Source organism: Rhinatrema bivittatum, chromosome 8 (assembly GCF_901001135.1).
Source record: "Rhinatrema bivittatum chromosome 8, aRhiBiv1.1, whole genome shotgun sequence".
NCBI classification, from domain to species: Eukaryota; Metazoa; Chordata; class Amphibia; order Gymnophiona; family Rhinatrematidae; genus Rhinatrema; species Rhinatrema bivittatum.
Window position 1 is genome coordinate 173,864,302 of NC_042622.1, and position 23,596 is coordinate 173,887,897.

The window sequence follows — 23,596 nt, forward strand, 5'->3', positions numbered from 1 at the left end:
TCAAACCCCAGGCGCTTTACTGGCCTCCTCTGCTATTTCTGGACATTCAGTTCCTTTCAGTGGGGAAGATGAGTTAACTGAATTTACAGTTTTGCGAAACGAAGCGTGGGGTTGGAGGGGGTGGGTGCTTGAAGCCCCGGGGAAGCTGTTTGGAGGCCTTGCTGTGCTAAAGGTTGATGAGTTGCTGTTTTCCCGGCCAGTGGATCGCCCGAGGGCCATCTACCAGGAGTTAAATGCATGAATTCATCATACGGACCACCCCCCCCAGCCACCCCTTAGCGGTATATGTAAACAGCTTGCCTCACAATGCCAAGCAGCCTTTGTAATCTTGCAGTCCTATTGTCCTGGAGATAAAATTGTTTCCTTTACAGAAACCAATTGTGAAGGCAGCACAAAAAGTTTTCCAAGCTGTCCTTCCAATTGTATAAGAAAAGACAGAAGCAGCCGTGAACAATTATAGGAACAGAAAATATGCAGATGTGCTGTGCCTTGAGTAATTTTCTTCTTTGCATTTTAATTTGGCATGCTGCTGCTTTTTTTTTTTTTTTTTTTTTTCTACTGACCTCAGTCCTCCCAAGTGTATTTTCTTTTCTTGGATTCGTAGATGACGGCGTTAGGAGTGATTCAGCCCGTCTACGTGATTTTTGCTTCTGGCTGCTGAGCAGATATGAGGTGTGGGCTGAGTTTAGGCTGCCTGAATCTGCTTCCCAAGCTGACTGGTAGCTGCCCACCTTCGAGGTCTCTATTACCTTAGTGATGCTTTTCCCAGTGTTGAAATGCAGCTGTGGGTATTTTACAGACACCCACGCTGCCAGAAAAGCAGGAAGGATGCTCTTTAAAACCTCTAATTTATCTAATAATGTCTTTCCTGACTTCTGTGTAGGTTTGGCAGTGCTATGAAAATGCATGCCTTGCTTTAAAATAGGCCTGCAGCTAGGAAAACAAACAAACTGCTGAGCAATGCAGGTCATTGATTGATGACATCAGGTCCCGATGCACTACATCCGTGTAACATCCCTGTAGTAACCAGACGTGTTAAAAATGTCATCATGCAGGTGAGCAGAAGGGGACCAGCTGTCATGATTTTTAGGAAAAGGCCTGCCTTAGGAGCACAGACTTGTTTCACAGGGTCCTCCCATAGGTTCTGGCTAGAGCTTAGCACCTTCGGCAAACCAGACGATTCCTGAAAAACACAGAGGAAACGCAGAAACCGTGAATATCGGGGGGAAATGCTAGAAGCATTCCAAGAAATTTTGAAACCAAGGTGCAAGTTTTGATGATGTTCCCTTTGTGTCTCTGTGTAACAGTGTGCAGACCTAGTTTGACCCCGGCCAGCGTTTTCTGTCCCGGGAAGCTGCTTGTTCTTTTCCTGAGCATGATTCTCATATGTAGAATGCACTAAAATAAATGCCAGTACACGTTTTACACACAGCCTAATATGACAGCTTTTTATTGGGCTCACGCAATGCATTTCTTAACTAGATTTTGGGGAAATGACACGCCCTTCCTCTGTCCTGAAAGCTAGTCAAGCCAATAAAAAGGTATCACCTAATATTTGTTGTTTGACCTTTTACACAGATATGAAATCAAAGGCCACACAATGGGAAAGTAAGTAATTGTTTTATGGCCGTAAAACAATATGGCGCCATACAGCCCTGAGGCCAGTGACATTTTTAAAAGGGAGCGGGTGGGGCAGAAGTGACTGGGAATCGCTCCTGTCCTTTTTTTTTTTTTTCCAGCCAGTGACCCTATAGAAGAGATAAATGAGGACCAGGAAGGCCCCAGCATATTTGCAGAGGGCAGGGGAATGGGGGGGGGGGGGTGCGGGGGCCAGGGAGGCCCCATTTTGCTAATTTTTCTAAAATTCGGTTTGGTAAACGAACCAAAATAAACATGAAACGAACTGAAAAACAAATCCATCCCTGCTCCCCCCCCCCCCAGAGAAACAAAACAAAAAATCAATCAAAACCAAATATTTTTGCCCTAAAACCTTTAGGACCTGCTGGTTTTACTGTTGTAATTGCAGACGTTTTCTAGATAAGGAAGCATGGTCAGCAGCCTGCAGTGTCTTCCAAACTGTGGAAAATGCCACATGTGCATTTCCTTACAGCGTGCAAGTGAGCAGTGGATGCTTGAACAAAGCAGAGAAGAAAGAATGGCTGATGGGCATTTGGTTGAAATCTCAAATTCTGTTTTGGTCCATAGTGTAAAGGAAAGGGAATCCCTAGGTCTTTACGGACAGTGCAGCCGAACATCCTGCACTCCCTGGTGTAGCATTCACTGCGCAAACTAAATGGGTTTTGTGTTGTGATTCTGTGCGAGTGGAAATTTCCGAATTAAGACCATTAACGTCCTAATGCCATTAGCATATATATTGCTGAGGTGCTGGTAGCTGCGTGGGAGGAATGCTGATGCACTAGTTCTGGAAATGGCTCTTTTTTTGATGTCACAGCATCAGAATAGCTCTGGCTGGGTGTGTAACACAACAGAGAGGATTGTTCCCCTTAGCTTATTCATAGTCAGCTTTCAAAAGGAACAGGGAGCTTGTTCTTTGCAGAATCTGGCCCGAAAACCTGAGCCTGTGCTTAAAATTTGGTTATTTAAAGAACGCTGTGAACCAGTTCTGTTAATGACTATAATGGTCAACAGTCAGTCAGTCAGAGCCCTTTCCAAGTAAACTGATTTATTAAGGAAAATGTATTCCTTACTGGGAGAAAGCCATCTCCAAATGTATCTCTTAATTTGTGGTACTGTAACAAACAATGGCAAATATATGAACATGGTAATAATAATTGGGTAGGGTCAGAGAGTTTATCTGACCTTTCAAGGTGGCGTGTGGTGAAGCTTTGGGCTACAACCACACACGGTCAGCAGCTACCCAAGGTGTAAAGTTCTTCCATCATATACTGCCTTATGGTTTACTCATCAAACAAGTTATTTTATTCATGTATAAATCACTGCAAAATGGAGTCAAAGCATTCCTTGTGAAAGGGAATGCACATTATAAGCATCCCATGCAAGCCCAGCCAGAATTTACTGCAACAGTGAACACGAGCCACTGGGGGTAGAAGAGCTAAGCCACTAAGATGGATTTTCCTCTGTTAAAAGTACTGGTTGTAAAACACCTCAATAAATAGCTTTCTCTGTGGAGGAAAAAAAATAATCATCCAGCAACTGGCTTACAACCAGGGGGGATTCCCCATGCAGTGACTACCATGCAGAATTGTCTGCTCTCTCTCTTTCTCTCTCTCCAGGATTTAGGATGGGGGAGGGAGGGGGGGGTCTGACCAGGATTTAAGATGGGGGGGGGTCTGACCAGTATTTAAGATGGGGGAGGGGGGGGTCTGGCCAGGATTTAAGATGGGGGAGAGGGGGGGGGGGTGTCTGACGTTATACAGAAATGTGCAGTGTGATTGGTGGTGGTTGGTGCTGGTGCAACCTGTGCCTCGTGGCTTGGTTCCAGGCACTGTGGTTGGGCTCATGGTACTGAAGGTTTCTCCCTTGTTAGGATCTTCCAAGCAATGTCCCTTCTGCTCTTTCTTTCTTGCAGTAACTGCCCTTTCTTCCTGGCTGCTACCCTGGCAAGAGCGACGTCAGATGAAATCCTTCAAAGTGACCTTTCTGCGTTCTACATCCCAAAGCATGTGGATGGCACGGAGGGGATCATACGTGAGTACCCGGGCCTAAACATTCACACCACAGTCCTTGCGCTCAGCTTTAAGAAAGTACTGGATGAGCCTTAAAGAATCTGTGACGAGGGTTGCTAACTGATCCGGGTCACCCCCCAAAAAAAAGCTGATCCGGACCTGTTTTGTGCTCTTGCCCTACATTCAGTTTGCATAGTCATGGGAGGAAGCATTCTGTGTCGCAGGTTCAACACTGGAATTACTTGCCAGTACTTACTACAACTAACACAGGGACAGACATATTTAAAAAGGCCTTAACATCTTTCCTGCTTTGCAGTGCATTCACTATAACTGATGAACTAGCTGTGGTTTTGCTTTTTATTTTTTCTGTCAAGCACATCTGTAAAGCTTCTGAGTTCTGGGATAGGTCTGCTATTTTTGTTGATGACCATACTATGGCTTTTGGTACGTTGGTTATTTGCTTCTAACTATGTCTGGATTGCATGTAACCTGCCTTGAACCTTTGGAAGGGCGCGGGCTACACTTTTTTTTTTAAAAAATAAATAAATAAATAAATAAATAAATGAGACGCGTAGCCCTGCTTTCTCAGGAAAATGAGAAATACATTTCCATGCCCTGCATGCGGTCTGGTAAAACCAGGACCGATTTCAGTCTCTCTGTAGTGACCTGGGCTAGTTGACAACCCTAAGCCATGACACCAGTCTCTGTGTAAAAGTGAAGTGTTGGAGTGCCATCAGTCACCTATCAGGGTCACTTGTAGGATCTTCTTGCATTGTCTGCAGCATAAAAAAATAAATAAATCAGTTATATAATTTCACTAAAAGATGTCAGGAGGTTGCACTGCACGTAAGTGGGACAGTCATTTTTTCTATGCAAGGTAGGCCTGATGTATCTCTCTGGTATTGGGCTTCATATGATGATGCAGTAGAAAGATGTAGATTATATGCAGACGTGCATGCCTATATTTAACTGCCTCATCTTATGATGGTGCTGTCTCCTCAAGTCAAGACGCAGCTCTTTGAAACAGTCCCATTGTGAACGACTCGCTTCTTTCTTGGAGAAAGTGGTAGGCAGAAGGCAGCAGAAGTCCGCCGAGCCCTCTGCTGCTTTCTGACCAAGACAGCAGCGCACTCAGCTTTTCGGTGATTTTGCTAGCGAGGCATTGGAAAAAAGGGACTGACCCCCTGGCCATTCTGCCCAGGCAGACAGGCAGTGAGCCTGTGGTGCCGTGAAATTTCCCATCAGCAAGGCCGGTTGGGTGTGCCGAGGTTTATCGGCGGCTATCGCATCTGGGGAATGCTTGTCATAGAGTGAGTGAGTAAAAATATCCCAGCACATGCTGACAGGAGCTCCTAATGTCCTTCATGGCATGTGCTTCTGTGCAGTGCCTCTTCAAAGTGGATTAGTGTGATTAAAGTTGTGTACAATCAGCTGTCAGAGATGCATTTCCTCTTGGAAAGAATGCATTATGCAGCAAAAAAAATAAAACGGAGCGAGAATGTGGAAGCTTGGGCCGCTAGTGGGATTGTAGCTGATTATAGCTGCTGATGTATCTCTTGTGCCCCCGGCAGGAAGAGAAGAGAGTCCATCTCCCACTGTAACGGGCCAAAATTAGTCTTCATTAGTTCCAAACGGATCTGCTAAGACCAGTTCAGATAATTTTTTTTTTGAGCTGATGAATTTGGAGCTCAAGGGAGTGAGCTCTAAAGAGTTTTAACGCTTGATGATGGGCGAGTGATGCAAGCTCTCTCTGGTGATGGGGGACAGACTGATGTCCCGCTACTTAACTTGTCAGCTCGGGGGAAGTATTTTATAAGAGGGAAGCAGGGCTGGCGCTTCTATTAGGCAAAGTAGGTGGTTGCCTAGAGTGCTAGAAATTTATTTTTTTTTTGGCAGGGGGGGGGAGGGGCAGCAAACTCCCACCAGTATAAGGCTCAGAGGGGGAAGCCAGTACTGCCAAAGAAGGGGGAGCATTGTGCTGGTGCGGGGGGGGGAGGGAGGCAAATGACTGAAAGTTTGCCTAGGGTGCCAAATACTCTCACACTGGCCCTGGAAGGGACGGGGGAGGATGACTGTGTACAAATAGCCTAGTGACTTGCATAGTTAGAAAAAAACAAACTTTAGTGGTCATTCATTTTGCTTGGGAATCCCTTAGGGCCACCCACACGTCCGTCCGTCCCCGCCGGTCATTCCCCTGAATCAGTGGGAGCAGCCATCTTAGTGATTAGGGATTTGCCCCCACTACCTTATGGTTCCCTGGATGTGACTGGTCCCGTCACACTGCACGAACCACTTGAGTTCCATTCCCTGAGAGGTGACCTGTTGGACGGATCTGAACGTAGCTATTCCCTGGTAATATGGCAAGAAAATTATCACTTGCCAGTTAAAAATGTTCCCAACAGATGATGGGCTTCGTTGCTTGCCCAGTTATATATATTTCTGTCCTTTTTTTTTTTTTTTTTTTAAATGTGTGCTTTGTCGGAGATCACAGACAAAGATCAAACATGCATAAAGACATCAACAGCCATCAACCAAAGCTAGGACCACTTTTCAGCAGCAGTTATATTTCTGAAATATTGAGGGGCTGCAATGAAGGAGGGGGAAATGCTGATTTCTTTGCGAGAACTGGTAGAGTGGAGTGGGGGGGGGGGTCCTTCCTCCCAAGCCGTCGATATTTTCTCAGCACTTAGGAGCCAGTGAGCAGGACAAGGAAAGCCACTGCGGGGCTTCCAGAGTAACAGGCGCAGTCTCACCCGTTGTCCTGTGCTTTTTTTTTTTTTTTAATCTGTCGGGTGGGGGAGTAATGACTCGTCAGTGAAGGGGAAGCTGCCAGCCTTGTACTGACGTGTAGAACCTATAGGGTTTGCGACTCCTACTCAAAGCCGTGCTTCTTACAGAGGGAGAGATGAAATTGTATGTGTCACAGCCACGATGACAGCTGACTCAGCCCTGGCGCATCAATCGCCAGGACCGTCAGGAAGGATGAGTAATTTGCAGCTGTGAGGGGGTGTGCGGCGGCACTTCTGGGCCTTCCTCGCCTCACGTTCTCTCTCCTGGCTCCCTGGGGTTTTATTTTGTATTTTGTGTGTGCGCCAGGCAAGCGATTGTTCAGGCTCTGCACGCTTCGTGTGTGGGGAGTGAATGGATTCAGAAGCCGGGGATGGCTAGGCATTATTTCTTCGCTGGGATATGTTGAAATATGACTGAATGAAATTTAAAATGAGCAGGCTTTTTTTTTTTTTTTTTTCCCATTTCTGTGAAACGACATTATGCTGACCGATTTTTTTTTTTTTTTTTGTAATTAATACCTTGAAGATAATTCAGCACAAGAGAAACTTGTTAGAGGAATATTATGGCTCTGAAATAAATGCTCAGCCCCCTTTTTTTTTTTACTGTCATTGAATCATAAATAACCTCACTTAAGTCATGGGAGTGGTGGCAGTGATGCTTCATGCTGACTTTTTAAGGTTTACCTGCTTTCCTAGCAAAGCTTATTAAAGATATAACAGCCCTTTAAGTCGACCTCTGGACTCCTTAAAGAAGTGCATGATTTCATCCCTTACCTCAGGGGTGTTTATTTGCTATGATGTACTGTAAAGGCAGCAGAGCAGGGAGCCTGTGCTCTTCCTGACCTGCTGCATTTCTGCATAGCAAGAAGTCATGCCATGAACTTGGACTGCTTCTCCCTCAACAGCTTTGGCCCCTCTTCAAGTTCAGGAAGCAGTAGCAAAGCTCTGGCCTAAGGGAGGCTGTTAACCTTGAAACAAGGTCAAGGACACTTGTCACCGTGCCAGCCTCCACAGCAGCAAAAGAAGCCCCTCTCCCTGGCTTGCAGAAGCAGACACCACTGCCCTCTGCTTCTTGTGTGTCTTTCTCCCAGCGCTTCTTGCATGACCCTTCCTTAGAAAAATTTGCATTCGAGCAAATGTGCCGGAGAGTTCCACATGCACACTCTTCCTAGAACTGCGTCCCAGGGACCTTTTGAAGAATAAGCAGCTCATCTGTGAGCTCCTCCCTGAGGCCGGGCCACACATTGCTGCTGCTGCTTCTTTAATATGATTTAATGCCACGGGATCCCGGTGCCCTTATGCCGGATATATCCCTACAGTCACAAACGGTTTCCTGCGGCATCTGAATTGCTTTCCTGCATCCGCATTAAACCAGAGCTTTCCTTTAGTAAAACTGTTTTTTTTAATATATAGAATTTCAGGGTTGTTCGTTTTGGGGTTTTTTTTTAACACTGAAAATAGTTGATTCGGTGCAACTTTCAAACTAGTGATCCGTGTCAGCAATTCTCAAAGCTTCAGCCTCCGCTATCGAATAACAATTGCTCATTTTTCACGAACATTTGTAATTCAAACAACTGTCAAAAGCAATCATATCTTCACCCTGCCTTCGTGCACAGTGCTGCTGGTCGTGCAGACAGCTGGGACAGAGAGGGTAGGAAGTGCTAGAGCTGTCAAAGGCTGTCCTGGGGAGTTTAAAGTTCAGGGAAGGGCGGTTGAAGGGGGTGGGGGGTGGGCGTGAGGGTGTTAGTCGTGAGGGAGCAGGGAGGCTTGGAAAGGAGGAGAAAAAATATTTCTTAATGATTTGGTGTATTTAATGTTTATATTGATCTCCCTTTAAATGGATTTTGCATGCCAGACTAGTCGTCCGTCTCTGTGTGCCTTGTGATCCTCCTATGAGCCACTGTATCGCCAAGATCAGGATTATGTCTTAATTAATTTAATTACTATATTTATTGCCCCGCCTGATCTCCGTGATGCTCCGGGTGTGGTACAACATAAAATCCTCCATAACAAGGAATTATAAGAGTCACAATGGAGACCGTGTCATGAATTGAAAGCAAGGACAAACGTACAACATACAAATGTTTTCGTGGTAGTGCTGGTTTTACGCCTTCTCGAGCGGAGGGGGGTGGGGTGGAATTGTACTGTTAATTTACTGAGTTCTGTGTGGGTAACTGGAGGCAACAAGGAAATAGAATGACTTGTCCGAGGTCACACACAGCAAAGTTACTGGCAGAGCCAGGATTAGACCTCATGTCCTGGGACTTGGGATAAGTTAGATGCCGTACAAAGAGACTAGGCCACGCCTAACGAGCTGCTCCAGCACATGGCAATACTGGCTCAGTACCATGTGATAGTGTCCACAGGTACCAGAAGGACTTCCTTACACCTGGGCCGATTCAGTAAAACGCACTGGAGAGCCAGCGCTCCAAGGCGAGCACCCACTCTCCCGATGCGCGCGCCCAGGCCACTCTCCTGGGCGCGCGATTCTCTATGCAAATGATGGCCCACGGTAAAAAGGAGGCGCTAGCACCTCCTTATTGGCAGAAGCGGCGGCTGTCAGTGGGTTTGACAGCCGACGCTTAATTTTACCGGAGTCGGTTGTCGAACCTGCTGACAGCCACGGGTTCAGAAAACGGACGCTGGCAAAATTGAGCATCCGTTTTCCAACCCATGGGCAGATTTTTTAAAAAATTTTTTTAAAGATTTTTATTTTGGGGGCCTCAGACTTAATATCGCTATGATATTAAGTCGGAGGGTGTACAGAAAAGCAGTTTTTTCTGCTTTTCTGTACACTTTCCTGGTGCCGGCCGAAATTAACTCCTGCTTTTGGGCAGGCGTTTTTTTCTGAGAGTAAAATGTGAGGCTTGGCTGCACATTTTACTTTCTGTATCACGCGGAACTAATAGGCCCATCAACATGCATTCGCATGTTGAGAGCGCTATTAGTTTCGGGGGGGTTGGATGCGCATTTTCCACACGCTATTACCCCTTACTGTATAAGGGGTAATAATAGCGTGTGGAAAACGTGTGTCCAAACGGGGGCTAATGGTGCGCTCGGCCTGAGCACACCGTACTGAATCAGCCTGACTGAGATGCAATGTGGCTTGGGTTGTTTTTCGCTTTCCAGATTGAGAGAAGTTTCAGCGCCCGGACACCCTTGCTTGTAAACGCTTTGATATTTTTTTGCTGTATTAATCCGGTCCCCAGCTGTCTTGTATGTGTGCCCTCTAAATTTATTTATTTATTTATTTATTATTTTTGTTATACCGAGTTTCATGACAGGCATCACATCAACCCGGTTTACAAATAACAATGTGTGTGAAGTATAGCGTAACGTAATAAATATTTCCAATAAAACTGTGAACTTTAAATACAGAGAATCAATTAAAAGGTGTGAGAAAGTTACAATAAAACAGGGAAAATTAACTTGGAACTGGAAGAGGGGAGAGGTTAAACAATGCAATATTTACATTTCATACAATTAAAGTAATAGTGTAGCAGAGTAAATAAATAAGCCTATTTGAATGAATGTGACGGTACATAAATATGAACGGTAAAATAAATAACCAAGAGAATAAATGAACGGTATAAATAACCAAGAGAATAAATAGCCAAGAGAATAAATATGAACGGTAAAATAAATAACCAAGAGAATAAATGACACAGTAGTGCATGGTGATGATATGATAAAAACTCAGCAGGTAATATTGAGTGTAAGTTTGTGATAGGTGGATTCTTATTTAGGTGGATTCTTATTTAAATGTGATAGGTGGATTCTTATTTAAATGTCTCATAAGCGGGCGTGGCAGTTCTTGTCGTGACTTGGGGGGCTTTGCGTTTTCCCATGTGCATGCATGAAACGAACGTGTGTATCACGTAATTATATTTCACATTGGAGTATGTTTCTCCTTCACAAAGCCCCGCAATGCATGGAAGAGATGTAACAAGGTCTCAGAAGTGACTCGCTGTGCCAGAAGGCAAACAAGGACATTTTTAGTAAACCAAGCCTTGGTACTCTTTTAATGCTTCCAGTACATATATGACACTGGTGTGTGACTGTGTCGCCTGGGTGGTACACAAGACCCGGCCACTTTTACCTTCTGTGAGCTTAGGCTATCAGAATGTGGCATTTTATACTAATGCCCAAGAGGAAGGCGGCTGTGACGGCTCACAAAGCATGCAAGTGCCATCCACACCCTCCCCAAAAATCTGAGCTGGAGTAATCAGAACAGCAGGTCCGATAATTGCATATGGTTGGTAAATAGAACTTTCCTAACTTTATTTCATTACATAAATTAGTTTGTTTTAAATGGATTAAAATGTTAGCCATGCAGGCCATGACAGGAATGCAGGGGAGGTAGTCACATAAATCTCTTTACTATATATGTTTGCAGCACAGCGTAGAGATCCCAACCAGGGTTTCGAGAATGGTTACGTGCTCTTGATGGCTTTGCCTTCGGTTTGTTTTTTGTTTGTTTGTTTTTTTTGGGTTGTTTTTTTTTTTTGTTTGTTTTTGGCAGGGGGAGGTTTACATTCTTAGAATTAATTTCTCATCCTGTGCAGAGATTGAATCCCTCAAACTGGCCCGTGCCACCTTCAGCAAACTGCATGAAATCTGCTGCAGCTGGGTGAAGGACTTCCCGCTGCTCAGGAAGCCGCACCTGTACTACGAGACCTCCATCCACGCCATCAAAAACATGCGCAGGAAGATGGAGGACAAGCACGTCTGCATCCCGGACTTCAACCTCCTCTTCAACTTGGAGGTAAGGGCTGTGCGCTCTGTTGGGGGGGCGTTGACCCCAGGGACAGCCTCAGGAGAGACGATAAACATTAGAGCGAGTAGAAACATCCTTGGTGAGGGAGAGGATTTCTCTCACAGTGTCGGAACCTTTACATCCTTGTCAGTCAGCAGGGAGAGGAAAGGTCCCCCTGAGCCTTCCTCTTGGCTGTGCGTCAGGTACAGAGATTCTGGGGAGGGGGGAGCTCAATCAAGCGTAGTGCTTGCACTTCTTTTTTTGTAATTTAAAGATTTATTAACAGTGGCAAGTATACAAACCATCATACAGAATAGCACGGATACAGTCCAGAACAGTATCAGAAGGCAAAACAGAACAAAAAATACCAGAATGCACCTGTAAAATTAGTGTCATAATGGAGCTATATGTACTGTACAAGTCCCACTGTGTTTTCCTTCCCTAAGCCCCCCCCCCTCCCCCCATCTCCATAGGTACTTCAAAGAGGAAGTTGATATATTAGAGGAAAATCACAAGCAACCACCCAAATAAGAGACCACTCTACAGAAACAACCTCCGAGCGTATCAGAAAGAAGCAGTAGTTTGAGTGGCTTTCCATCTGGTATATGACTGCCAAGTTTTGTCAAATTTAGGCTTGGTGTTATGTCGAAGAGCCGTAATTTGAGTCAATAAATAAATTTTTTCTACTCGCTGTTGTATCTCTGCTTTATTTGGGGTCCGGGTATCCTTCCACGCCCTAGCTATCGCCATGCGTGTGGCCAGTAGGACATAATGGGCCAATCGATTGTGGTCATCAGATAAACCCTGAATCCTAAGCCCAAGGAAAGCCTGAGCGGGGCCGAAAACTGGGAAGCCCGGCAACATTTCCCCCAACCAATGACGGATAGCCACCCATAAGGTCTGTAAAAGGGGACAATCCCACCACATATGCATAAAAGAGCCCACAGACCCACATCGCCTCCAACAGCAGTCAGGAACCCGAGGCATAAATTTGTGCAACCGTTGAGGATACATGTACCAGCGATACATAATCTTATAAGAATTTTCGATCAGGGAAGTGGCTATAAAACCCTTCCCGCGGCCCTGAAATATCGTTTTCCACTGTGGAAGAGAGATATCCATACCCAAGTCCTTTTCCCATGCCAGTTGGAAGCTCGCTTTAGTCCTAACCTCCCTCGCCAGTAGTCGGTAGAGTCCCGATAACAGCTGACTAGAGGTGTCAGCCTTCTTACATAATTTTTCAAAAGAAGAGGGACCAAGCGCCAAATATGACCCCAACTGAGTAGTTCTTGCAAAGTGAGCAAGCTGCATATAGGGAAAGTAGTCTGAAGCGGGTAGATGATATTGGTGTTGGAAATCGGGAAAGGATTTAATCCCAGTCGAACCCCATAAATGACCCCATTCCGAAATTCCCTTCCTTTTCCAAAGAAGGAGGGCTGGATTATCCCGTCCAGGACGAAAGTCCTTATGGTCATATAGACTGGAGCTAGCATGATACTCTCTTCGCTCAACAAGTCGGTCGCTATGCTGGTGCCATATCGCCAGAGTGTCCAAAATAGAAGGAGATAAAGCAGTCCCCGGGTCCACTATCCATGTCCTCTTGGGTTGCCAGATAAGAGACCTCAAAGGAGTATCCCCAAGTAGCTCCTGATTAATTTGTATCCATTGTTTGGGGTGCCTACCCTTGTGCCAATCAACCACTTTTTTGAAATGGGCTGCCCAATAATATCGGGCAAGTTCCGGCACACCGAGCCCCCCCTGCGCCTTAGGCCGAAACAGGACACTCCGGGCCACCCACGGCCTCCGCCCAGCCCATATGAAATTCATACATTTCCGTTGCCATAGTTTAAGTTGGGGGGTAGGCACAGGGATGGGAAGAGTTTGAAAGAGATACAACAATTTTGGTAACAAGGACATCTTAAACACCGCCATCCTCCCCATCCAGGAGATGTGATACCTGCTCCACTCTTCCATTTCCTCAACCAATTTTTTCCATAGGGGCCCATAGTTTAGAGTGAAAAGATCATGAGACGCACTCAACTGCACACCCAAATATTTGATATGGGACGAGGCCCAGCGAAAGGGAAACAAGCCCTTCAAATGTGCTACACTCTGGGGGGTGAGATTGATGTTCAATATCTCCGATTTCTCCCAGTTAACCCGGAAACCCGAGACCCTGCTAAAGGCCTCCATCTCCGACATCAACTGAGTGAGTGAGAGTTCGGGCTTGGTGAGGGTAAGTAAAATATCGTCAGCATAAAGGGATAGCTTAGACGAAATCCTGCCCATCGTGAGCCCTTGTATATTCTCCTGCCCCCTAATTTTAATGGCAAAGGGCTCTAAAAACAAAGCAAAAAGCAATGGAGAGAGCGGGCAGCCCTGCCTGGTTCCTCTACCAACTGTAAAAGTGGGAGAGTAACCACCATTGATCTTTAAACAAGCCTGGGGGCCATTATATAATTGCTTTAACCAGTGTAGGAAAGAGGCACCAAAGCCCATGCTTTCCAAAGTGCAAAACAGATATGGCCAATGAACCATATCAAACGCCTTTTCGGCATCTAGGGAAAGAGCTATAGTGGGGACCCGATAGCGCTTTGCAAACCAAATGCTGTCAAAAATCTTGTGCACATTATCCGCAGTTGTCCGGCCCGGGATAAACCCTGATTGGTCCGTATGGACAAGCTGCGAAATGAAGCAATTTAACCGGGTAGCCAAAATTTTTGCCAAGAGCTTTACATCGATATTAAGTAGAGAAATAGGCCGGTACGAACCACAAAGGGAGGGATCTCTCCCCGGCTTCAATAATATGGTGATCCCGGCCGTATTGGTCTGGGGAGATAAAGCAGAACCCCCTCTCAGAGAGTTAAAAAAAACAAGAAGAATGGGTGCCAATATCGTGGCAAACTTCTTATAAAATCGAGGCGTAAAACCGTCTAGCCCAGGAGACTTATCCGCTTTTAGAGTGTTAATAGCTTCCGTAACTTCCAACAAAGTAATTTCTTTATCCAGAAACTGCCGTTGGACAGCTGTAAGCTCTGGTAATGGGACATCCGCTAAATACTGAGAGATAGTCTCAACCGAGACCTGAGCATCCATACTGTACAATTGGGCATAGAATTGAAGGAATCGCTGTCTAATCGTGGAGTTATCGGTCAACAACACTCCATCTGCTCCCTTAATTTTTTGAATAGTAGCTTGGGCTTGTTTACGTTTCAGCGTTTGGGCTAAATACTTCCCCGCTTTATTCCCCCCCTCGAAGAACCGCTGTCTCGCCAAGGTTAACTGGTGAGCAATCCTAGCTGAATCCAATTGCGCTATCTGATCTTTGGTCTCTTGGATTGCCTGTAAAATCTGAAGATTCGTGGGGTCGCCCATGTGGGAGTGCTCTAAACCTGCAAGATGCAATAACAACCCCTGCCGCTCCCCCTCAGTTCGTTTTTTAACAAAAGTGGCTCGGGAAATAAACGAGCCCCGCAGAACACATTTCAGACACTCCCAGAGAATCCCTGGATCCATCCCCTCAGTGTCGTTAGTATGCATATAGTCCTGAATATCCCTGGCAATCTGGCGTTGGAACTCACCATCTTCTAATAAGGAGTCATTCAAACGCCAGAACCGTTGTCCTTTATCATAATTCGTGATTTGTAGGGTAAACCAAATGGGAGAATGATCCGACCAAACGATCGGCTCAATATCCACAGCCTGAACCATATTCACTCGCAACCTATCCACCAAGAACATATCTAAGCGAGAGTAGCTACTATGAGGGTGCGAGTAAAATGAATAGCACCTAGATTTGGGATACCGAGAACGCCAAATATCGATCCCAGAAACCAGGGATTGAAGGCGTTTCAAGGCTTTCCGAACTGAAAGGGAGTCAGCACTACGCCCCGTTGAATTGTCCAATACCGGGTTCAGGGTCGTATTAAAATCACCACCCAGGATTACACTCCCTTCTGCTTTAGTGGCTAGAGTATCATACAGGTGAGAGTAGAAAACTTCCTTATGAGAAGTTGGGCCATAGATTGAAACAAGGGAGTACTTCTCGGACCCCACTCTAATATTCAAAAGTATATAACGCCCCTGCGCGTCGGCATGAGTAGCCAGTAGCTCATATTGTAAATCCTTTTTGAGAAGGATCCCCACCCCGGCATATTTATGATCTTTAGTGGCTGCAGCCCAGTATTGGTGCGGATATTGGGCATTTTTTAATAAGGTCTCATATCGTTTTCTGAGGTGTGTCTCCTGGAGATAGATCACATCAGCCTGTAGACGACCCATTTCCTGAAAGAGAAGCTTGCGCTTCCGCCCAGAATTTAGGCCCTTGACATTCAGAGAAACAAATTTAAGAGTAGCCATGATAAAGAAGTAGAGGACCCGCCCCTGTAAGCAGACAGGGACATCCCCCCCCTGAGCAAAAGAATCCAAGGCAGACATAGAAAATGGTATACCAACTGAACCCCAGGTCGGAATCCTCGAAATACCTATGAAGAAATTGAAACCCCCCCTCCCTCCCCCACCCCCTCTGAATCACCTGGGAAGGATATAATCGTTCCCAGCAGCTACTGGAGGAAGTACCCATCCTGAAGCGAGAAGGACGCCCCCCCCCCCCACCCTAAATAGCGTAAAATACTATTGCGTTCGCGGCTAAATAGCAGAATCAGGGATAAGAATGCTAAAATATGAAACCCAAACAGGTAAGAACCACTGCGTGTAAAACTGTAACCAACATAGTAATAACGCAGATATGTCCACTAGGAGCCATGCCCATAGCAGGGCCGCCTGAAAAAGAAAAGGTTAGATATATAGTCACAAAAGTCATGGTGGTACGTTTTCCACCCGAACATCACTGGGGTTTCTTCTTAAGCGTTTGCCCCCCTTAGGAACCCGCTGCCATCTGGGTGGTTCCGTGCGTCGACTCTTAGGAGCCTTGAGACCCGAAGTGGGTACCTCCACAGTCAAGCCCACCTCCTTCGCCGCCTGTACGCCATCCTCAAAAGTGTGAGCCTTGTACGACTTCCCCTCCACCTGGAACCAGATCCCAAATGGGAAGAGCCATCTGTACCGGACTTTCGCCGCGGTGAGGGCCGTGGTAATGGGCTTAAACGCAAAGCGCTTCCGCAGGGTGGTGGCAGCCAGATCCGCATACACTGCAATATCGTGGTCTTCCCACCGCCAGATGCGTTGTCGGCGCGCCGCAACAGCCAGTTTATCCTTATATTGGAATGAGTGGAAGCAAACAATGATGTCTCTGGGGGTATTGCCAACCCTAGGCCCCAACGACCGGTGGGCTCTCTCAATCTGAGTACTGTAAGCGGGCTCTCCACCTTCAGGAGCCTGCTCCCCCAGGATCATAGCGCTGATCCGCTGGATGATTGAAGTACAGTCCTGGTAAGCCTCACCTTCTGGTACCCCTTTAAAACGCAAATTACAGCGTCGATTTCTATTTTCAATGTCTTCAAGCTTGTCAGCAAGCTCTGTCTGTCGGGCCTGCAAGGCGGATAAATCTTTTTGCTGTGCAGCCCAACGCTCATCGTGGTCGTCCAAACGCGTGTCCGCCTCCGCCAGCTGGCGTGCCATGGTAGCATGCTCCTCCCTCATCTCCTGCAGGGTAAGGGCAAGTTCAGCTTGAAAAGATTTGATGTCGGCACGAAGCTCCGTGAACCAGGAGCGCATTTCTGCGCGAAGCGAAGAGTCCACATTTAAATCGGGCAGGGTGCACGCCAGCTCCTCCGACTGCCGCTGCCCCGTGTCCGCCGCCATTTTGGGCGCCTCAGCCCCCGCCGCTTCTCCAAGCTTAGTATAGGAAAATTGTTGTAGATCAGGGGAAGATTTTTTCGCCGCCATGTAGCCCTCGTATTCCGCTTCCAAATGTGCCCAGTGGTGAGAAAAAGCGCCGCGAATAACGCAAAAGCTACACCGAAAAACACCGTCGGGTGAGGAGCTCCGTTCTCAAGCGTCCAGCATGGGAAGTGACGTCACTTCCTCCAGTGCTTGCACTTCTAACCCAGCTCCTTGCCCTCTTGAGGGTTTGACCGGTGGAATCCTAAACCTTAGGCTATAATATAATCAACTCCTTTTTAAAATGTAAAATATCGATGCTTTCTGCTTTAGCCTCATAATAGTAATATTTATTCAGCACCATGTGCGAGCGCAGTACGGTGCGCGATAATTCACAGGGGTTACAAAGCAATGCCCCTTCCTCAAAGAGCTCACAGCCCATGTTTGAGCAGCGCGATGTTCCGGGAGCAATTTAAAAAAACCCGTCCGCATTGGTACAAAGTTCGTGGGTGCTTTCTGCCCGTGGGCTCTGCACAGATTCTCAAAGACTACTTTAGCTTTGGAAATTGCTGCAGGTAGAAAGTATGGAGGATGGTTTGCAACCTGCTCTTTCTGCAGGAAGATTTTTGCTGGAAAAATGTGTGCAGAGATTTGAAAATGCCACTCTGAGCAGGTGCTTTACCCCTCTGCAGCATGGCTAAAACTGTGTATGGCGTTCAGCGGTGTGCAAGCTTTCAGCCGCATGCAGGGAGGGGAGTCTTCAGAGAGCCGATTAACGGAGGTGAAACGCTTTTATTGTACCCGCCTCAGTCGCTTAAAATGATTCTCCCCACCAGTCGCACACAGAGAGGCTCCAGACCGAATGCATGCTCTTCCCTTAAGCATTTGCCATACTGGGTCAGACCAAGGGTCCATCAAGCCCAGTATCCTGTTTCCAACAGTGGCCAAACCAGGTTACAAATCCCCAAACATTAAATAGAGTCCATGCTACTAATGCCAGAAATAGCAGTGGCAATTCCCTAAGACAGCTTGGTTGATAACAGTCAATGGACTTCTCCAAGAACTTATCCAAACCTTTTTTAAACCCAGCTACACAAAATGCACTAACCACATCCTCTGGCAACAGATTCCAGAGCTTAATTGTGCGTTGAGTGAAAAAGAAATTTTTCCGATTAGTCTTAAATGTGCTACTTGCTAACTTCATGGAATGCCCCCTAGTCCTTCTGTTATCCGAAAGAGTAAATAACCGATTCACATTTACCTGATCTAGATTTTATAGACCTCTATAATATCCCCCCTAAGCCTTCTTTTCTCCAAGCTGAACAGTCCTAACCTCTTTAGCCTTTCCTCATAGGGGAGCTGTTCCATCCCCTTTATCATTTTGGTTGCCCTTCTCTGTACCTTCTCCAGTGCAACTATATTCTTTTTGAGCGCAGCAACCAAAATTGTACACAGTACTCAAGGTGTGGTCTCACCATGGAGCTATACAGAGGCATTATGACATTTTCTGTTTTATTTACCATTCACACTGATAATAATTCCTAACATTCTGTTTGCCTTTTTGACTGCTGCTGATGATTTCAATGTATTATCTGCTATGACGCCCAGATCTTTTTCCTGGTTGGTAGCTCCTAATATGTAACCAAACATCGTGCAACTACAGCATGGATTATTTTTTCCTATATGCAACACCTTGCACTTATCCACATTAAATTTCATCTGCCATTTAGAAGCCCAATCATCCAGTCTTGCAAGGTCCTCCTGCAGTTTATCACAATCCGCTTGTGATTTAACTACTCTGAATAATTTTGTATCGTCTGCAGTTTTAATTACCTCACTTGTCGTATTCCTTTCCAGATCATTTATAAATAAATTGAAAAGCACCGATCCCTGAGGCACTCCAGTGTTTACCCTTTTCCAGTGAGAAAATTGACCATTTAATCCCACTCTGTTTCCTGTCTTTTTTTTTTTTTTTTTGTAATTCAGTTTTTTTATTGTGGAAAAATTGCATACAAAGAGTTATACAAGTTATAAAAATGAAAATCCAAACTGACTGAACATATCCAGGTATTTTAGGACTAGAAGACATTTATCCATAATCGAATAGCAATGTTCCACAAATCCAAGTTTATCCCACATTCCCTCTCCCAATCTACCCTTCCCCTCCCCCGGTGCTTAAAGGAGCCATAGTAACCAACAAATTACACTCATTAAGGAGCAGTCTCTAATTAGTGTACCATTTTACCAACCACTGTACCAAAGTAGACCACTGCACTTTGGAAGTATAGTTTGTTTGTTTGTTTCAATGTAACGCCTCTGTCGCGATTGTTCTGTTGTATATTAAACCGATATGATTTGTATATTATACAAGAATGTCAGAATATAAGAATCCTAAATAAATAAATAAATAGTTATGCCAGTTACATTGCCAAAGGGAAGTAACCTCCCACTATCTCGCAAGCAATTAAAGAATTGAATCAGGGGGCTCTTAAGTACATCTTTACATTTTTTTGTAAAGCAGTGGTGTGAACCCATCGATCCCGGGGGCTTTCCCAAGCTTCAAATCCTTTATTGCCCAATCTACCTCTAACTCAGAGATATTATGCCCTATTTGTTGCTGTTCGGCCTGGGACAAAATAGGGAGTTCTATTCTTTCTAAATATGTGGAAATAGCCGCCTCGGAGGCTACAGTTTCTTGCGAGTACAGCTCTTCATAAAATTGGGTAAATCTGTTCCAAATTGCCTTGGCCTCATGTAATATATTCCCTTCTTTGTCCTTGATATGGTAGATTTGCACTTTTAATTGCTTAGTATTCAGCCTGTTCGCCAGCAGTTTGCTGCTTTTATCTCCCTGTTCATAAAACTGCTGTTTTAACAAATCAAGCTGGTAGGCTATTTTGTCCATATCTAATTGTTGTAGCTCTTTCTTTTTTTTTTTTCGTTTTAATTGTGCAGCTAATTCCATCCTCTGATGTCTTTTATGATGTTTCTCAAAGCCTTGAAGCTCCTGCACTAAAGTCGTTCTAATCCTGTCCTTTTCCTTTTTAAGAAAAGAACCCAGCCCTATCAAATGGCCTCTAGTTACAGCTTTGAGGTCCTCCCTCACAGAAACTGGGGAAGAGTTCTTCGTCTGATTCATGAATATATATTCCTCTATTTCCTTCCTAAGCTGCCTGACATATTTTTCTTCTTTTAAGAGCCTATCATTGAGCTTCCAGAATATTTTGCCAGAATCTTTATTGGCTTGGGATATCTTCCACCATACTGGTGCATGGTCCGACCATGTAATACTTTCTATTTCTGTTCCTAAGGTGCAGGATATCAAATCCTTAGATACCAGAAAGAAGTCAATCCTCGAATATGAGGAATGAGGATGTGAATAGAAGTATAGTTACTATTTGCGGGGAATAGAAGACTCCAAACCTCAACCATTGCAATTTTTCATTACATGCTGTGCAAATAATATCCCCACTCCACAATATCTGCGATGGACAGTGGATGCTGCAAGAACTGATATGGGAATTTTAGCAGAGGTTAAAAGTCGTTCGTCCCTGCGGTGTAGCTACATCTCTTGGATGAACGCCACCGTAGCTTTTAGACGGTCAAGTTCCCTGTACAGCATTTGACATTTAAAAGGAGAGTTTAATCCCTTTACATTAATAGTCACAAATTTTATACTACATATAGTCACTACCTTGTACCCCCCCCCAAGCCTTACTTATCTGCTCCCTCCCTTCTACTTGTGTTCCCTTCCGTTGTCTTGATTCTACCCTACCTAATCTTATAAAATAAAACTAGGAAACTTCCCAAAAGCTCTGATCTCTCTCTCCGCACCATGCCTTCCAGCCCTTCCTTCCCTTTCACTAACTGCATATTACCCCGTCCACTTCTCCCATAGACCCCTAAACAAGGAGGAAGGATCCATCTGGATACTCCCCGCCCCCCCCCCCCCCCCCCCCCAGCTTATTTAAGATTTATACTTATTTAGATTTTTCCCATAAACCTTTCAAAGTGAGACAGTAAAGTACCCCTAAACACCAGAATGTATAAAACCACTTTAAACCATATTGAGGTCTAGATACCCTCATTCAGTCCCAAAAGCTCCGAACATATGTATCAAGTATCATGTTATTGTCCATCCAAGTGTCTCGTAACCAGAAAGTCGCAGATCAGGTCTTCACAAGAGATTATGTCAACACTCCACTCCCCTGCTCAGTTCAAGGGAGGAGGGTCTGTTGTTTCAGGGTGGTATTCCTTGTGCTTGTTCTGTCGGGTGAGACTTCTCCCTCCTGGCCCGGCTTTGTTCCATTTGGGTGCCACTGGAGCAACCTCTCGGACTGTTTGAGTCTCTAAAGATGATGGTGTTATTTCTGCCGCCGACAGGATTGTGAAGGCCTCTTCAATGGTTTTAATGTTGGAGGTTATCCCCTGGATTGTAAATGCCAGACCCCAGGGATATGTCCACTGGTATCTGATGCATTCTTTTTGCAAAAGCGTTGCTAAGGGTTGAAGCTGTCTTCTTCGTTTAATGTTGCTGGTGAAATATCATTGAATATGGTAAGTTCATGTCCTTCCCACTTAAAAGGTGCCAGTTTCCAGGCACATCTCATGAACCACTCCTTGACCAAAAAGCTATGCATGCATGCTAGTGTGACTCTGGGAACATTACGCGGGGCCCGGCCCAGCGCTCTGTGCACTCTCTCTGTCATCACTCCTGTGTGAGCAGAATTGGTTCCTGATTCCTCTGAAGCAGCAAGCAGTGCAGAACAGATCTTGTGGACAACCTCCATAGTATTTGCATATTCTGGGTTTTCCGGTAGCCCTCTTATTCTTATATTAGACCTATGTGATCTATTCTCTAAGGGGCGGATTTTCAGAGCTCTGCTCGCCTAAATCCGCCCAAAACCGGGCGGATTTAGGCGAGCAGGGCCCTGCGCGCCGGTGAGCCTATTTTACATAGGCCTACCGGCGCGCGCAGAGCCCCGGGACTCGCGTAAGTCCCGGGGTTCTCCGAGGGGGGCGTGTCGGGGGCGGGCCCGGTCATCGCGGCGTTTTGGGGGCGGGTACGGGGCGTGACTACGGCCCGGGGCGGTCCGGGGGCGTGGACGCGCCCTCCGTACCCGCCCCCAGGTCGCGTCCCGGCGCGCAACAGGCCCGCTGGCGCGTGGGGATTTACTTCTCCCTCCGGGAGGCGTAAATCCCCGGAGAAAGGTAAGGGGGGGGTGTAGACAGGGCCGGGCATGTGGGTTAGGTAGAGGAAGGGAGGGGAAGATGAGGGGAGGGCGTTAGAGGATTCCCTCCAAGGCCGCTCCGATTTCGGAGTGGCCTTGGAAGGAACGGGGGTAGGCAGCGCGGCTCGGCGCGCGCCGGCTATACAGAATTCATAGCCTTGCGCGCGCCGATCCAGGATTTTAGTGGATACGCGCGGCTCCGCGCGTATCCACTAAAATCCAGCGTACTTTTGCTGGCGCCTTATGCGCTAGCAAAAGTACGCCTATTCGCGTTTTTTGAAAATCTACCCCAGAGGACTTAGTGTTAGAGCTGTAGATTTACTTATTGTGCCCCCTTCCAGTCATTAGTTCAAATTTGATCATGTTATGATCACTATTGCCAAGTGGCCTCCACCACCGTTACCTCTCTCACCAAATCCTGTGCTTCACTAAGAATTAAATCTAAAATAGCTCCCTCTCTTGTTATTCCTGAACCAATTGCTCCAGAGGCTGTCATGTTACTGTGCCTGCGAGATGCTGGAAAATCTTGCCACATTGTGGGTGGGAGTGGGGGGATGCATGATGCACACCATAGCGCCACTAGTACTGTGGTCGGGAAAGCAGGATGAGCCCCCCTCGAGCAAGCAACTGAGTCTAGGGCGGTACACAGTGTTCACCGTGGCTGGCCTCCAGGTACCTGAGGGCATCATCCCTGCTGCAAGTCAGTTTTCCCGATGGAGCTCTGTCCCAGATTAAAACTTGGATGCCATTCTTTCCCCACCATCAGGCCAATACAGTAAAATTCGCTGGAGAGCCGGCGCTCTGAGCGAGCGCCAGCTCTCCCGACGCATGCACAGGCCCCTCTCCTGTGCGTGCGATTTAGTAGGCAAACGAGGGCCCGCAGTAAAAAGAGGCGCTAGAACACTAGCGCGTCCCTAGCGCCTCTTTTGACAGGAGTGGCGGCTGTCAGTGGGTTTGACAGCCGACGCGCAATTTTGCCGGCGTCGGTTCTGAAACCCGCTGAGAGCCACGGGTTCGGAAAACGGGCGCCGGCAAAATTGAGCGTCTGTCTTCCGACCCGTGGGCCAATTAAAAATTTTTTTTTAATTTTACATTTTATTTTTTTAATTTTGAGGCCTCTGACTTAATATCGCTGTGATATTAAGTCGTAGGGTGTACAGAAAAGCAGTTTTCTGCTTTTCTGTGCACTTCCCCGGTGCTGGCAGAAATTAACGCCAGCCTTTGGGCAGACGTTAATTTTTGAAAGTAAAATGTGCGGCTTCGCTGAACATTTTGCTTTCTGGATCGCGCGGGAATAGCTAATAGGCCCATCAACATGCATTTGCATGTTGCGGGCGCTATTAGTTTTGGGGGGGGTTGGCAGCGCGGTAAAGCTAGCGCATCGAAAACGTG

The 23,596-nt window shown here is 46.2% G+C and overlaps 1 protein-coding gene across 1 annotated transcript in view; it reads left to right on the plus strand.

Moving 5' to 3' along the window:
• PPM1E (protein phosphatase, Mg2+/Mn2+ dependent 1E) overlaps positions 1-23,596 on the plus strand; it is a 182,395-nt gene that overhangs the window by 139,668 nt on the left and 19,131 nt on the right. Inside the window, exons 2-3 of the mRNA XM_029611480.1 lie at positions 3,551-3,669; positions 11,002-11,201. Of these exons, the coding sequence (XP_029467340.1) occupies positions 3,551-3,669; positions 11,002-11,201 (319 nt within the window). The remainder of the gene's footprint in view (positions 1-3,550; positions 3,670-11,001; positions 11,202-23,596) is intronic.